This window comes from Eleutherodactylus coqui, chromosome 2 (assembly GCF_035609145.1).
Source record: "Eleutherodactylus coqui strain aEleCoq1 chromosome 2, aEleCoq1.hap1, whole genome shotgun sequence".
NCBI lineage: Eukaryota > Metazoa > Chordata > Amphibia > Anura > Eleutherodactylidae > Eleutherodactylus > Eleutherodactylus coqui.
Window position 1 is genome coordinate 282,613,451 of NC_089838.1, and position 15,781 is coordinate 282,629,231.

At 44.3% G+C, this 15,781-nt stretch overlaps 1 protein-coding gene across 1 annotated transcript in view; it reads right to left on the bottom strand.

Moving 5' to 3' along the window:
* The window catches only part of GPAT2 (glycerol-3-phosphate acyltransferase 2, mitochondrial), a 99,453-nt gene extending 85,456 nt beyond the window's left edge, over positions 1 to 13,997 (bottom strand). The window contains exons 1-6 of the mRNA XM_066589420.1: positions 13,945 to 13,997; positions 9,328 to 9,419; positions 3,558 to 3,671; positions 3,394 to 3,467; positions 1,469 to 1,576; positions 733 to 873 (exon numbers count right to left, since the gene is read on the bottom strand). Of these exons, the coding sequence (XP_066445517.1) occupies positions 733 to 873; positions 1,469 to 1,576; positions 3,394 to 3,467; positions 3,558 to 3,671; positions 9,328 to 9,372 (482 nt within the window). The 5' untranslated portion in view covers positions 9,373 to 9,419; positions 13,945 to 13,997. The remainder of the gene's footprint in view (positions 1 to 732; positions 874 to 1,468; positions 1,577 to 3,393; positions 3,468 to 3,557; positions 3,672 to 9,327; positions 9,420 to 13,944) is intronic.
* Between the last annotated feature and the right edge of the window lie 1,784 nt (positions 13,998 to 15,781).

Here is a 15,781-nt window from a genome sequence, read left to right on the forward strand (position 1 = left end):
TCTAACCATGCCAGCCCGCGGCCATCTAAGCATGCAAAGCAGACGCATGGCGGCAGATGAGAGCAAACACCACCAGCAGCCGCATGGCGGCAAAATACATACAATGGCAGGCACAGTGACACAAGAGGGAGCTCCTGTTACAGGGGCAGAGCAGCAAGAGAAGAGATACTCACCTCTTAAGTTACCTACTCTGCAGGGTGTCCTGATGCTGGGAGATGCTCCCTCAGATCCAGTAGTGAGCCCCATTTGGTCGCCGACCTACAAAAGAAGGGTAGTGCTCCAGGATGGGAAACCTTATAGCTGGCGGGCAGCAATCTATTGCACAAGGGCATGATCGTGCCACCTTTTTCTTCTAGGAGGAGGACAGACATTTGCCTTCTGCCCTCCTCGTGGGGGAACAGGTAAAAATCTGCCTGCCCTGTGTGCCCACATTCTTGTAGTCCTGAAGACCTTGATTGAAGAGGTCTGCCTCCTATAGACACTAATCTAAAAACTGAGCTAGCTTGGTGTTTGCAAGAGGGATATAGCAGGTAGAAGGAGTTAACACTTTTCTGCTTAGTGTCACCTCCTAGTGGCAGAAGCTATACCCAAAGTCTTGCTGTGTCCCCCAATGATACAAAGGAGAGATGTATATATATATATATGAGTTTAAAAACTTCTTTATAACATACGAAACATTTCGCTAGGTGCTTGACTGTTTCATATTAAATATTCTAATAATTTGTCAACTACCTTTTGAGACTCGGAGACAGAGACTTCTGAATGTGCCCCAAAATCCTCATCACCTCCTTGCGGCTTTCACTACTTGCTGCATTTGTAGAAGCAATACCTTTATCACGGTTTTCTTTTTCTTCCTTTATAGCTGATTGAATTCTATGAGGTTAGACACATATGGAGAATGACAGACGTCTGAATAAGCTTATTCAGAAAGTAGATCAAATCTACTAATGTATTACATAAACTTTGGGGTCTTCAGCTAGGAGGGTAAGTGGTAAAGGGATTGTATGTGCAGGTAAACTAGGCTAAGGGAAATGGGAGGGGGTAAAGTAAGGAAATGTTAAAAGAAACATGACTTACCCTTTAAATTCAAGGTCACTCCACCGAAGCCACGCTGCGGCAGTGATGTACCTGTATAGCCATGCGGCTGCTGCAGCCAATCACTGGTACTAGCGTTATACAGCACATGGCCTCTGAGACCCAGTGATCAGCTGCAGTGGTCCCGATGGTGTACGGATAGATCACGGCTGCAGCCATGTAAACAAAAACCAGTGGGCACATCCAGAGTGGCAGAGCTGGAGCGGCATGGCATTAACAAGCAAGTAATGAGTCTTATTATTTTGCTCACATCTCCTCACCCCTTAGCAGAGTTTTTGAAGATAATTATCTGCAGAAAAATTGGCACCTTACCTCGTGTTCTTCCTTGTTCAGAAATAACATTAAAAAGGCAAAGAAATTCTAATGAGACTACCTGGGGTGATTCCATATCTTCTTGGACCATTCTGAAGAGTCTTGATCTGCTGGCCTTTCCCATATAAAGAGGACATGGCACAATCTTCTGACTAACCAGCCACGATACCTTTATATCAGGAATAAAGGAGGATAATGCAAAAGATGATTCTAAGCCCGGGCTCTCACGAGCGTATGTGTAAAATGCTGCGTTTATATCATAGTGTTTCACTGCCATGTGATCCGGCCTATCAATACGTACGGCAGTGATTTTGTACTGCGTATAACAGCCTACCTCACACTCGCTGTCATGCGCAGTCTTCCTGGTTTCTTTCTTTTATTTAAAAAATAAAAATAAAAAGTTTCCCACTGTTACTTAGCGACGGTGAGTATAAACGCCCAAACGCACTGTACGGCCTTATGCCCACGGCTGGGTCAGATTCAGACTAAAGAATATCGCAGTGGAATCAGATCCGGTGCCCTTCCCCTCAGAGACCCTATACTCACCTGTCCGGATCCGTGGTGAGTGTCTCAGAACGGCGCACATGCGCAGTGCAGCGAATGACGCAGATTCCCATGATACTTCCGCAGTCCTCACTGCAGAAGTATCGCCTGACGGAAGGCTTTTATTGACTGCAATGGAAGCTGCCCATACAATTTTCCGCACGAACATGCCACGATTCTTCCCCATGAGCGGAAAATTGCAGTCGATTCCGCTCGTGGGCAGGGGAGAATCTTTTAACATAGCATATCTATGGACGGACATTGCTCCGGAATTCGCGGCGGGCATATCGCGGCAGCAATAATCCCTCTATGGGCATTTACAGCATTTATTACGCGCCCCAGAGAACAATAAGGCTTTATTGTGTGTAATACACGGTAATATAGAACGTGCCGCGTTCTTTTTTTACGAACATATTATATGCAATTGTTTGAATGGATCAATCAAAATAAATGGATTTTCATGGTCTTCACTCACTGCATAATACGCTATATTACGCTGGTGTGAGCCTACCCATAAGCTCACTTCATACATCTTTTCCTGCACTCCCTTCTCTGTCTCAGGCTTTTGTCTTCTATGCAGAAAACTTCATAGAAATAGCAATCTTGATGGAACCAGGGGCAAATATGTGAGACAAAGCTATAGATTTCATTACAGGTCCATCCTTGTTGGTCTTTTCAGCTGCATCGGAAAGGGGAAAGGACGACACTCTTCCATCTAGCCAAAAAAACTAACAGTAAAAGAAATCTAGTGAAATGGAGACCAAAGTGGTCTCCATCTCACACATTAAACCCTATAGTTCCATCCAGATGTCCATGCCCATGCAGTTTGCTGCATACTAAACAAAAAGGGGGACGGAAGAGGTAAAGACGACATGTACAACGTAAAATGGTATGAATTATAGACAAAATTTATGGCAAGTGCTTACCTACCGTAGACTTCAGCAGCATGTACATGGCCAGTCCAAGCCGCAAAAAATGTAATAAGAGGTTTATGCCTCTTATTAAAATTAGTGCATATTACTGTGGCATCACTTTTCTTAAACTAGTGTCTAAAAACACTCATCTTCGATAAATGTTCCCCTGTGTGTGGTATAGTAGCTAATCGCTCATTTATGTGATCAGGGCTAAACCACAACACCACAGAGATTCATGGACAAAGTGCTTTTACTAATCCTGGACCATCCCCATACATCCTGAAGGATAGGATTTATATAAGGTCATAAATAAGGGCCTGCTTCCTTTCCCCCAGAAACAGCGCCACTATTGGCTGAGCTCCAGAATCACACGCACGCACAGCTTCGAGACAGTGTGGCTACAACGGCAAAAGGGTTTCCGTTGCCCAGCGATTACCGCGGCCCTTCATTCTCCCAATATGCTTAGAACAGTCATCAATGCTAAAACCTATGCGATTTATATACATGTAAGCATTATCATATACTGCACCGAGTGTTCTCCTCCGTTATACGAATGGCATTCCGAAAACCCATCTGAGCGTGTCTCTTATAGAAGAAGTTCTCCTGCAAGGAAAATTCAAGTTGATGCGGTGAATTAAGAAGAGAACTGAACGGCACACCCAGGAAATTCAGAACTCCTTACTCAGCACTTACCATACTTTTTGGATTACAAGACTGACAAGGTTGTCCCACAAATGGTCGATACAGACCTTGGAAAGGATGTATGGTTTCTATCTTCAGCCCCAAGCCAAAGGGACAGAACTGACTCTAAAAAGACATGGAGGTCAACTTGCTAGAAACAGAATAGCAAAGTCTTCCAAAATATCTGTACAGTGGAAGCCACTATAAAAGGATGTTTATTAGGGATCTGCTTCCCCCCTTGAAGAACCGCCATTTTACCATAACTTTTATTTTACAGTAAATATAGTTGCAGGAGGCCTTGATTTCTGCGGGTCGAGTTGTATTTTTAATGGTACCATTTAATGTACCAAATCATGTATTTAAAAACGTAAAAACAAACATTTTAAATGAAGTGAAAGAGAAAAAATAAAAAATGTGCCAGTGATTTTTGTGATATGTGTTTATGGCATTCACAATACGGTAAAAGTGACGTGTTAAAGGGGTTACATCAGAAACGCAAGTGACAAAGTACACACACAACCTCCCACCCCCATCAACGGGGCAGGGAATAACTTGCTTATCGATAAGGATCTGGAGAGAGGGACCACTCTTGTCACTGCAGGGGTCACTTTTTTTTTTTAAACTCGTTTTATTGAACAGTATGTATTCCATATAATACATGAATAAACAACTTTGGTTACATCATAGGCTCCTTGTGGTCATACAATCGCTCTTCGATACGTTACATTAACATATGCAGATATTAAGTACATTGTGTCAATACATTTGCTCGTGGTTTCAGTAGGGGGCAGTAGTGTTTACGTGTTTTACGAGCTCGTTCTAGGTACAGTTGCTCTCAACAGGCTCTGGAATCGGTCTTGCGTGAATACTTTGTTCGTCGACTCACACCATCTTTCCCATACCTTATTGAATTTTTCAGGGCACTTTCTGTTTTTGTAAACTATTTTTTCATACGGCAGTATGGCGTTGATTATATTCTGCCATTTTGAGAGTGTCGGGGGGCGTCTATCCATCCACCGCAGGGCTACTGTTTTGCGGGCATAAAATAGCACCTTGGTGAGAAATATCTTGTCATGGTATTGCCATTGATCTTCATCCAAAATACCCAGGAGGCATATCGCTGGGTCATGTGGTACCGGTACGCCCATCAATTGAGTTAAAAACTCAAATCTCCCCAGTATGTGATGATATTTGGGCAGCTCCATATTAAGTGATTGAAGTTTGCGTTAGGTGCTCTGCACCGATGGCATTGATTTGTAGGTGTCCTATTCATTTTATGGAGTCTGGTCGGTGTCAAGTAGCATTGGTGTAGTATATATAATTGTGTTAGTTTGTCATTTGCGGCTGGTGATACCTCAGTGTATGTGGTTTTCACAGTAACAGACTAAAATATAAATGCTTTATTAGGGATATATTAAAAGACATAAATGGGCTAACACACAAGCAAAAAAATATAAACCAGAAAAGTCCGTAACTTTTTGGTATACTACTGGCCTCCACTCAAAAACCGGATATGTGTGTGGGGCCAGATAACAGATCAGTGCTACAAGCAAGTAGTAGGAAGAGCTTAGTCACTTCCTAAACTGGTAAAGATCATGCAGCATCAAGATTTGGAGGTATGATGCTCCTCTAACTTGGTATTGAAGTGCTGTAATGATCTACCAGAGTGATTGCTGTCTTAGACAGTATCCAACATAGGGACGTGTCAATATCTCAAACTCTAACATCAATCACGGGCAAAGAGAAAAAGTTTTCCTATAATAAGGATTTTTCACAATCGGACACTCATAATCGGAGTGTTTAAATGAACTGTGCTCGACGCGTTTCCCCACAAGAAAAATTGTGGTTCATCAGGAGCTCAGATGAATTCGACAGGCATTCGTATAGCACTGTTTGTAGTAATGAATTAACCAAAGATGTTTAAGATGAAGTCAGATAATACAGGTGGTGCAGTGACTTAGAGACAATCTGTGTGATTGCTCAGTATGTCAGATGCATAGAAGCAAAATTGCATGTTAGGCACCAACTAAAGAGATACAGGTATACTCCCAGCATTAGTATGCAGAGTATGGTCTCTCTGGTGACCATCAGAGCCACAGGCTTTACCTCTTTATTTATTTATCTTTGGTGCTTTGTGACCGTTTGATGCATGGGCATAACAACTATCCTCTGTAGGAAGGAGTAGATCAGAGAAACCTGCTGCTACTCTATACCTGGTAGCATGCAGGAAGGCTCTTTACACTACTTGAAACTAAGTCTATATTTTCAGCTTAGGTCTGAAGTTTAGTCTGGTTATAGAGGTGGCCACACTTATATGGTGACCATTTTTCTATATACCTAACATCCTCATCTGATTTTCGTTATATCATCAAAATGAGACAGTCCTTGATGAGCCTGGGCTATTATTGAAACTGCAAAGCTGATGCTGCATCCAGATTTACAGCTTTATAGCTCTCTGTTACTCAGGGAGCCTATACTCTGGCTGCAGTTTCCATAATATACTGAGCCAATATCTCTCAGACTTCCTACTTACAAACCCCCATTAGCTAAGATTGAGCAGAGAGACCATACTCTGCATACTAATGCTGGGAGTATACCTGTATCTCTTTAGTTGGTGCCTAACATGCAATTTTGCTTCTATGCATCTGACATACTGAGCAATCACACAGATTGTCTCTAAGTCACTGCACCACTTGTATTATCTGACTTCATCTTAAACATCTTTGGTTAATTCATTACTACAAACAGTGCTATACGAATGCCTGTCGAATTCATCTGAGCTCCTGATGAACCACAATTTTTCTTGTGGGGAAACGCGTCGAGCACAGTTCATTTAAACACTCCGATTATGAGTGTCCGATTGTGAAAAATCCTTATTATAGGAAAACTTTTTCTCTTTGCCCGTGATTGATGTTAAAGAGTTTGAGATATTGACACGTCCCTATGTTGGATACTGTCTAAGACAGCAATCACTCTGGTAGATCATTACAGCACTTCAATACCAAGTTAGAGGAGCATCATACCTCCAAATCTTGATGCTGTATGATCTTTACCAGTTTAGGAAGTGACTAAGCTCTTCCTACTACTTGCTTGTAGCACTGATCTGTTATCTGGCCCCACACACATATCCGGTTTTTGAGTGGAGGCCAGTAGTATACCAAAAAGTTACGGACTTTTCTGGTTTATATTTTTTTGTTTGTGTGTTAGCCCATTTATGTCTTTTAATATATCCCTAATAAAGCATCTATATTTTAGTCTGTTACTGTGAAAAGGGCTTAGCTTTAGTTCTATAGACTTTTTCCGTCCCTGTGATTAGTTCTCAGTGTATGTGGACATTGCAGTTTCCCAGTCTTCATTAGTAAAAGTGGGGATGAGTTCTTTCCATCTCTCTACCACTGTCATGGGCGTGTCGGGGATCTTGGAGCAGGGGTCACCTTTACCTCCGTCGTGATGTCACTTAATGTCAGCAGTGTGGTCAGCACTCCATTCAAAGATTGGTAGAGTTGGAAGGGACCTCAAGGGTCACTGGGTCCAACCCTTGCACAATGCAGTATCATTAAATCATCCCAGACAGATGTCTGTCCAGCCTCTGTTTGAACACTTCCATTGAAGGAGAACTCACAACCTCCCTGTGGTAACCTGTTCCACTCATTGATCACCCTTACTGTCTTAAAGTGTCTTCTAATATCTAATCTGTGTCTCCTCCCTTTCAGTTTCATCCCATTGCTTTATAGTCTTTCCTTGTGCAAATGAGAATAGGGCTGATCCCTCTGCACTGTGACAGTCCTTCAGATATTTGTAGACATCTATTAGGTCTCCTCTCAGCCTTCTTATTTGCAAGCTAAACATTCCGAGATCCTTTAACCGTTCCTCATAGGACATGATTTGCAGACCACTCACCATCTTGCCTGGATGTAAGACTTTGCATTTCTTCCTGTTAAATACCATTGTGTCAGTCACGGCCCACTGTTCAAGCTTGTCTAGATCTTTTTGAAATCTCTTTTCCGTAGTGTTAGCTTTCCCTAACTTTGTGTTGTTGGCAAATTTGATCAGTTTCCCATCAATTCCCTTCTCCAGATCATTTATAAAAATGTTAAACAACACTGGGCCCAGGACAGAGACTTGTGGTACCCCACTTGATACATTCTTCCACTTGGATGTGCAGCCATTTATGACCACTCTTTGAGTACGATCACTCAGCCAGTTGTGAATCTACCTAACAGTTGCCTTGTCAATCCCATATTTGGTCATTTTTTCAATAAGTATGGTATGCGATACTTTGTCAAATGCTTTACTAAAGCCAAGATATACTATATCCACCACATTATCCTGATCAACCAAGTCAGTGATTCTATCATAGAAGGAAATTAGATTCATCTGGCATGACTTGTTTGTTACAATCCCATGCTGGCTCTGATTAATTACTCCATTCTTATCCAAGTACTTGCATACATACTGTTTAATAATTTGTTCAAAGATTTTTCCCAGTATAGAAGTCAAGCTCACAGGCTTGTAGTTTCCTGGATCCACCTTCTTCCCTTTTTTTGAACATAGGGACAACATTTGATCTTCACTAATCTTATGGGACTTCTCCTGTTCTCCAGTTTTCCTTTCTTCTTCACATTTCTTTTTTTTTTTGATCCAAGAGGATTCTGAGTGCTTACTAGACTGTTCTTTGTGGGCAAAAGTAATTTCTTGATGTACCTCCTCGTTCTCCTGCGTGAAAACCTGATACCAGTTCCCGAGCAGTATTGGTGCTGACTGACTCCTGATCCTCCTGCTTCTTTGGGTCACATTCTTTTATTCCTCCGAATCTGCAGGTACACTGAAAATGTCTTTTTTTCTTCAATATTCTGAAGAGTTACTTCTGTTCTGTCAAAGAAATCCTCATCTTCCTTAATGAATTTCAATGTAGCTATTCTTTCCTGGAAACTTTGCACCTTTTCCTTCAGTAGAGACACAAGCTTGCATTTCTGGGAGGTGAAGTTTGATTTTTTTCTCAGGTAGGTCTGTAAACATTTACCATACATTGCAGCTCACCATATGGTCTCTCTCCCCCTTTCCAAGTTTAAGTCCACTTCCGAACCTCTAGACCCAGCAATAGTCCCACTCATAGTGACTCTTTCCTCTTCCCAAAATGCGCTGGGAATGTGCAAATGAACTTCCAGGAGCTTCCCATCTCTGGCTTAAAACATGACAAGCGTTTAGATGGAAGATGGGCAAACACCTTAGATGGGACTCGAACGGGCAATATACATCGGCCAGCATAACACAAGTAAGTAGGTTATAACAATGTCACACATGTATTTGTATAAAAGCAACCTCTTAGCTTCACCCTCACATCGCTGTGAGAGAAAGCATCGCTTATGTGTGTGACTCGATTCATATAATGGAGTTCACGCTAATTTTGTGCATCTCGCTATGCGCGATATTCTCGTCTGTGTGAAACTAGCCTAACACGCTGAATAGGGCTATCGCAGCAGGATCGATAATCCCGCTGACCGGTTCCCTTTAAAATGTCCATACATAGACATGACTTTCAGTGAAGAGAAGGACACCCCAGTAAGAGCTCCTCTGTTCCTTATGCAAAAAGCACTCAGCATGGGTGATCATTATCCAGTGGAAGCTAGCTGCAGCTTATGAATTTGTAGATCAGGTAAATGAGGGTCCTATGTACCCCTGGGGCACCAGTTGGGTTCCACAGTATATTGCCATTCCTGATACATACACTGAGCTCCCTGTAACAATGTCTACGGTGCATATTATTTAATAAAATACTCACAATTGTCTTTCCATTAGCCGGCTGTGTCGATTGTTCTGCACTCATTTTAGGATTATGAGATTTCACTCTTTCTGTAAATTTAGTCAGCAATGCTGTTGAAAAAAGACAAATACAGAAAATATAAAATGTACACTTTTTTAATAATTAGGCTCAAAATTTAAAAATATTGACCCCGCAGTTATACAGACATTCTTTGTATTTACGCTTATTTTAAAAAAAAATGTTTCAACCCCTGAGAATTCCAAGAGTAATGTTACATAGCGCCACCTGCTGTTACTATTCTGTGTCCACCTCAGTAATGAATCCACCTGCTTCTCCCCTGGGTATGTGGAGGCATCCCTTGTGGTGAGCGGCTGCTTCTGAAGTTGCTGCGTCTTCTCTGATATTAGAAGAGATGCTGAACAAGTGGATGTAGAGAAGCAAGAGTAAGGGCCCATCTATCAGCAGATGCCCGACAGCCCATCCCAGCCATAATCGCTCCGATGCCTTTACACAGGAGCGATCATCACTAGTGAATGGAGACGGAGCGAGTCGGGGATCCTTCCGGCCGCCCTCCTCCACTCACAGTAAACAGGCAGTTGTTCATAAGTGAGCAACTGCCTGTTTAGACGGGCTGATCCATCATTCAGGTTTCGGCATGCAAATACTGAATGGCGAATGAGAACGAATTCTTGTCCGTCGTTTAGTCGGGGCGTGAATTTACAGTTAACGATAAATTATTGGCCCGAGTAAAAGGGCCACCATGAGTGTGAGCAGTGGGCACAAAATAGAGACAGCAGGGGCGCAACTCTAACATCAGTCCTGGAATATCTGCAGATTAAATACAAAAGATGTTTATAACTGTGGGCTGGAATCACGGGGGTTATAATACTCTCTAACACCTCGCTCAGCTTGCAGTATTATGCTGGGTTCCCACAGGACACTTTCACTGCAGAAATCTTGCAGTTTTGCCACAGCGAAAAACCGTGAGATTTCCACAGCATAAGCACAGCTTCAAAACCCGTAGCACTTAGCCACGGGTTTTGGAGCGGCTCGGCTGCATGCTTTTCCGTTGCGGCCGGCGTTCCCATAGAAAGGAGCAAGGCCGCAACAGAAAAAAAAAAGAATGAACATGCTGCGTTCTGTGAATCCGCAGCGCTAAATTTTCCGCGACAGATTGGCCGCCCCGTGTGGACGAGATTTTTGACAAATCTTGTCCACACGGTTGCTAAGCCCGAGATTAGCGGCCGCAGACGGATCTACCGCAGCGACATTCTGCTGCAAATCCACCCTGTGTGAACCCAGCCTTAAAATAACAAGAATACATTCTCGCCCTTCCACGCTCCTCCGCTGCTGCCGGCTCTCCGGTCCCTCGCTGAGGTTCACTTCCGTAGTGAGCACGACCAAATACCGGGTCAGGTGAGCGCCATAGCCATTTACCGGCTGAAGGGAGCGGCTGCAACGGCCACATGGCCCTTTTGTTGGGACTTCATCAGCGACTCCCTGCACACGGTAAAGGGAACCAGAGAGCTGGCGAGACGGCAGTGAAAGGGCGAATATGTATTCTGTTATTGTAATACCGCAGGCCGTGCGAGGCTTTAGACAATAACACGTCCCCACATAACCCCTCCAACTACAACAACTTTTTTGTGTAGGAAGAAAAAAAAAAGTCAAAAAGCATAAATATAAAAAATAAATCAATGTTTTTTTCTGCTGCTGGCTCATGTGGGTTCCTGCAGGGCATGGTAGAGAGCAGCAGACAGCCATGAGTACCGACAAGTGCTAGCACAATATCTGTGGTTCGGCTGATGCCAGTGCCCACAAGCAAGGGAGCCATGACAGGCCGGATACTCATGCCCAGACTTGGCAGGGGCTCTGATCTGAGTGCAACGAGGCGGACACAACACCCAATCAGTCACTGCTGTCCCCAACAATCCGCCGTCCGTGTTAGCATAATGCAGAATCAGCGTGCGCTAATGGAGGGGACGCCACTGACTGCCGAAAAAAGGAGGAATGTTCCTCCCGGCAATTCTTAAAAGTTGTATTTTTAGTATGAAATTTGCAGTAACCCAATGCAGTCATATGAGGAGACATCAGTAGAAGGGCGCCGCCCCACCGCCGCGTTTACACACCGCGTCTGTGCGCGCTAAATACAGAGGATACAATCTATTGATTCCAATACCTTTATTCTCATAACCGTGTTCTACGTGCGCAAAAAAAATAGGTCCTGCTCTATTTTTATGGGTTTTGTCTGGAAAAGTCCCATAGAAGTCTACAGGAGGTGCGAAAATACGTAGAGGGAAGGGTGTGACACCGCGCAAAACTGAGGGTAAGGAACCCATCGGGAGCTCATTAGACTTTAATAAGTCACGGAAAGGAAGTGTGTGAACTGGCCTTGTGTGCGCAAAATGTACAGTAACATGCGCCAACACGCACACAACGCGCAGATTATATACACCGCTTCACATCTCGTTCATGCACTAATATGATGCAGCAAGCCTTTGTGTGCAGACGCTGGTGTGACCCTGCGGCTTTACATGAGCGTATGTGCAAGTGCGCACGCTTTAGCGCAACGCATTTGGGCTGTGAAAGCGGCGCTTTTGTGCCCCCATCAGCGCCTTTTACCGGACTTTTTGGTGCACGCAGGGCATACTCACCCCGACCTGATGTAAAAGACTAGTGAGATCCGGATGTGCACTTTTCACTGCACGTATTTTGCGCATCCCGCTGTGTAATGCGCACCCCTATAGATTTCTATGGGGCTCTTTGGTGCACATATGCGAACAAAACATGGCTCCTCCTATTCTTTCTCACATGCGCAAAAAAGGGGATTGATGTCAACGAGTCCTCATCTCTGCATATGGCGCATGCATAAACGACCGTGCGCAGCCGCCCCGACTCCTAACAAGGCTTCCTCATATAGAGAGTTTAGGGGCCTCTCATCGTAGGTTCCATCATGCGCTGATTATATGGCGGTAACATCACACCACGTATCACAACATGCATTACGTCCCGTAGGTGGACTGCGGCCCGAGACGTACGGCCGTCTGAGGGAAGAAATGTGCGCCCAAGAACTGACATCGGACGGCAAGCGAAGGCCCGTCATCCGACCTGTAGGGATGGTGGAAACTGCACGTCGTCGCGATACGGACCAGAATTTACGTGTGCGATGAACAAGCGAATAGCATTCCATTGATTTCGATACATTTGCTCACAGGTCTGTATTTTGGTTGTGCAAAAAAAACATTTTTTCTGCTCTATTTTTCTGCATATTTGCACAGCAGGGGGCGCCACAGAAGTCAATGGGGGTATGAAAATGTGTGCACAATACACAAGGAGATGCAAGAAGCGCTGAGTAATGCTGCTGCAAAAAGAAAGCACCCAATTAAGACTAATTAGTCAGTTCAATCAGGGCGCGTTTGCTTGCTGTGCGCAAATCAACACATCTTGCGGATGGAAAAATACAGTGATGCATCGATACGCGCGCAATTAAGCCTCGTTCAGTGCGCAAAATAGTCGCGCTGAGGTGTGATCGCAAATGCTCATGTGAAAGGCCTCCGTCTGTATGAACAGTCGCCCGTATGGATATCCTCAGCAGCTAGAAGGTCACAGACTGTCCGTAGGATACACGGAGCGGAAATACGGCTGCACGCAGGCGTAAGTGTATTTTCATGGGCATTGGCGCTGAGTACTTGCACGATGGGAGTTGCATTTTTGCCGCCCGTATACATATTTTACTGTATTTTTATGCAGATGCAAAAAACGTGCGAGCATGCTCCCTTTAGTTTAATTTGCGCCATTTTCATGCAGAATACACACAAAAATTAAAAAATGCCTTTTTTTTGCGTGAATGAAAGACACAAGCAGAAAACGCTGAAGTGAGCAAACGCATCAAACCAACGGATTCTAGTCGAGTATTGTGTGCAAATGTCACCATGCAAATGCGTTTGTGTGAATAAGCCCTAAAATAAACACAAAGAAACACTAAGAGGGCCAGCCAGCCCCCTGTATGGAGCAGGAAGCAGACAGCCCCGTATGTTGTGCAGTGGCCCAGCGCGGTATTGCAGGCACAGCTCACATTCAAGTGACTTGACGCAAAATTTAAAATAGCGCTGACGACCGCGCTGCACTTTACAGGACAAAAATACCCCAAAGTAGAACGGAAAACCCACAGAAATCAACGAGGCGAGAAGGAAACTTTATTTCCATTTTTATTCCGAAAACGGAAAAGCCATAAAGCTCTAATGCCGCCCCAACGCAGGTGCGAACGGGCGCTTAGCATGGCGGAAGTTTCCTACAAGTTCTGGCAGAAGTTTCGTCCAGGTTCTAAAGTCCCGTACTATGTAAGATAAGCGACTCGCCAAATATGGACGCTGAATCGGCACGTACATTAGCCGTATCTAAAAAGGCGCCTCCACGTGCAGAACGCTCTACACAACAAGACATGGTGCGATAAATGCGGGTTTTTTAGCCTGTACTAATATATTGGTCTGGTCATGGAGGCAACTGCTGCACAACTTGTCCTGTGGGAACCAAGACTACAGCTTCCACCAAACACATGCAAGTGAACTTCCCCACAAATACCGAAAAACAGCTGTAGAATTACTAGAAGAACTAAAAGTCTCAGCATGTACATACCACTCACGTATCACCCAGCGACGGAGCAGGGCGCATGCGCAGTGACTCCCGGGCCGCTCCCAGGAGGAGCGTGATGACGTCAGGTTTAGTTCCCGTCCATGGCGGCTACTTGAGCGTTGTGTAGAGAGCCGAGGCCTGCAAGCTGTTGCTAAACTACAACTCCCAGCATGCCGTGCAGATACACCGAAATCAGTGATGACTGTCAGAGCATGCTGGTACTTGTAGTTTCATTGCAGTTGCTGCTCAACCCCCATAGATTTCTGTGTTTGCTCCACATGCAGTCTTAGTATGTTGCTCTGTGACCTGACGCTGTACTTGGGTCTTGGGATTGTAGACCATATATAATATTGGGTTTAGTATTAGTAGATGCTGTTTTAGGCTTCCCTTAATATGCATATTTGGACGCGCCTATGTTTTTGCAGAGGGAACTGCTTTTTTTGCGTGCATACGAGCATATTTTACTGTACTTCTGCCATCAGGGCGTGTGCATTTGAGCAAGAGCACCGCTTGGAATGGCTAATTACTTCCAGATGTGCTCTTTTTCCAGTGGAATTGCATAGCATAGTATGCATTTCTTAGTGTATTGCGCACGTATTTTTGCTCCCCCGTTGACTTCTTTGGGAACATTTGATGCGGCGAAAAATAGTGCATACTGCACTTTTCGGCCGTTGCTGATTTCAACTCTGCTAGAAATCACAGTGTGCGATAAGAGGGACCGCACGCTGAGTTCTCCGCTTGACTGCTCTGATAACATTCTTTCCGCTGCTGTCCCGCTGGAGAACAATAACGCTGTAGTTAAAGAACAGACCACCTGCTGTTCTCTAAATACATGCTAATGAAGCTAGTTAGCTACTCTTGGCTGATGAACCCATTAGTAGCTAATTAAAAATGATCCCTCAGAACTGCCAGTTTCTGATGAACTCTGAGCGATCATCTAGCAGTGTAAACGGACCTTTAGGCTTCCTTCATTTTATACGTTTCTTTTTGTTTTCTTTCACCATAACTGTCCATTTTAGCATCCCATTAGGGCTACATTCACACGGGCAAAGACAAACCCAGCCCGGTATCACGCTCACCAACCTGCGATTGATTTTATGATTAAAAATCGCTTCTGTGAAATTACGATATTTGTACGTGAAGGGATCGCAGATGTTTCCTATAGACCTCAATGGGAAAAACTGCACCTGCATGTAAATCCCACGGCGTGCGAGTGCCAAGCGATTTATTTTATTTTTTTCCAAGGTCCCACAAGAAACAACGGACAATTTCCCCCCACCCCCTCGCGGGAACGCCCAAAAAATAGAACACGATGCAACTTTTTTATTTATTCACCCCTACATTTCACTGATATGATAATATCCATTTAAAAGAATTGTTTTCATATTTGTGCGAGCTTTGTATGCATCACAATATTCTAGTTTGTGTGAATGATCCCCAAAGGGGTTGTCCGGGACTTCACTGCTGATGACCTGCATCCTCAGGATAGGTCGTCAATAGTTGGTTGGCTGGAGTCCGCTGTCCGGGACTTCACTGCTCATGACCTGTATCCTCAGGATAGGTCGTCAATAGTTGGTTGGCTGGAGTCCGCTGTCCGGCACTTCACTGCTGATGACCTGTATCCTCAGGAAAGGTCATCAATAGTTGATTGGCTGGGGTCTGCTGTCCGGCACTTCACTGCTGATGACCTGTATCCTCAGGATAGGTTGTCAATAGTTAGTTGGCTGGAGTCCGCTGTCCGGCACTTCACTGCTGATGACCTGTATCCTCAGGAAAGGTCATCAATAGTTGATTGGCTGGGGTCTGCTATTCAGGATCCCTGCTGCTCCGATGCCCGATG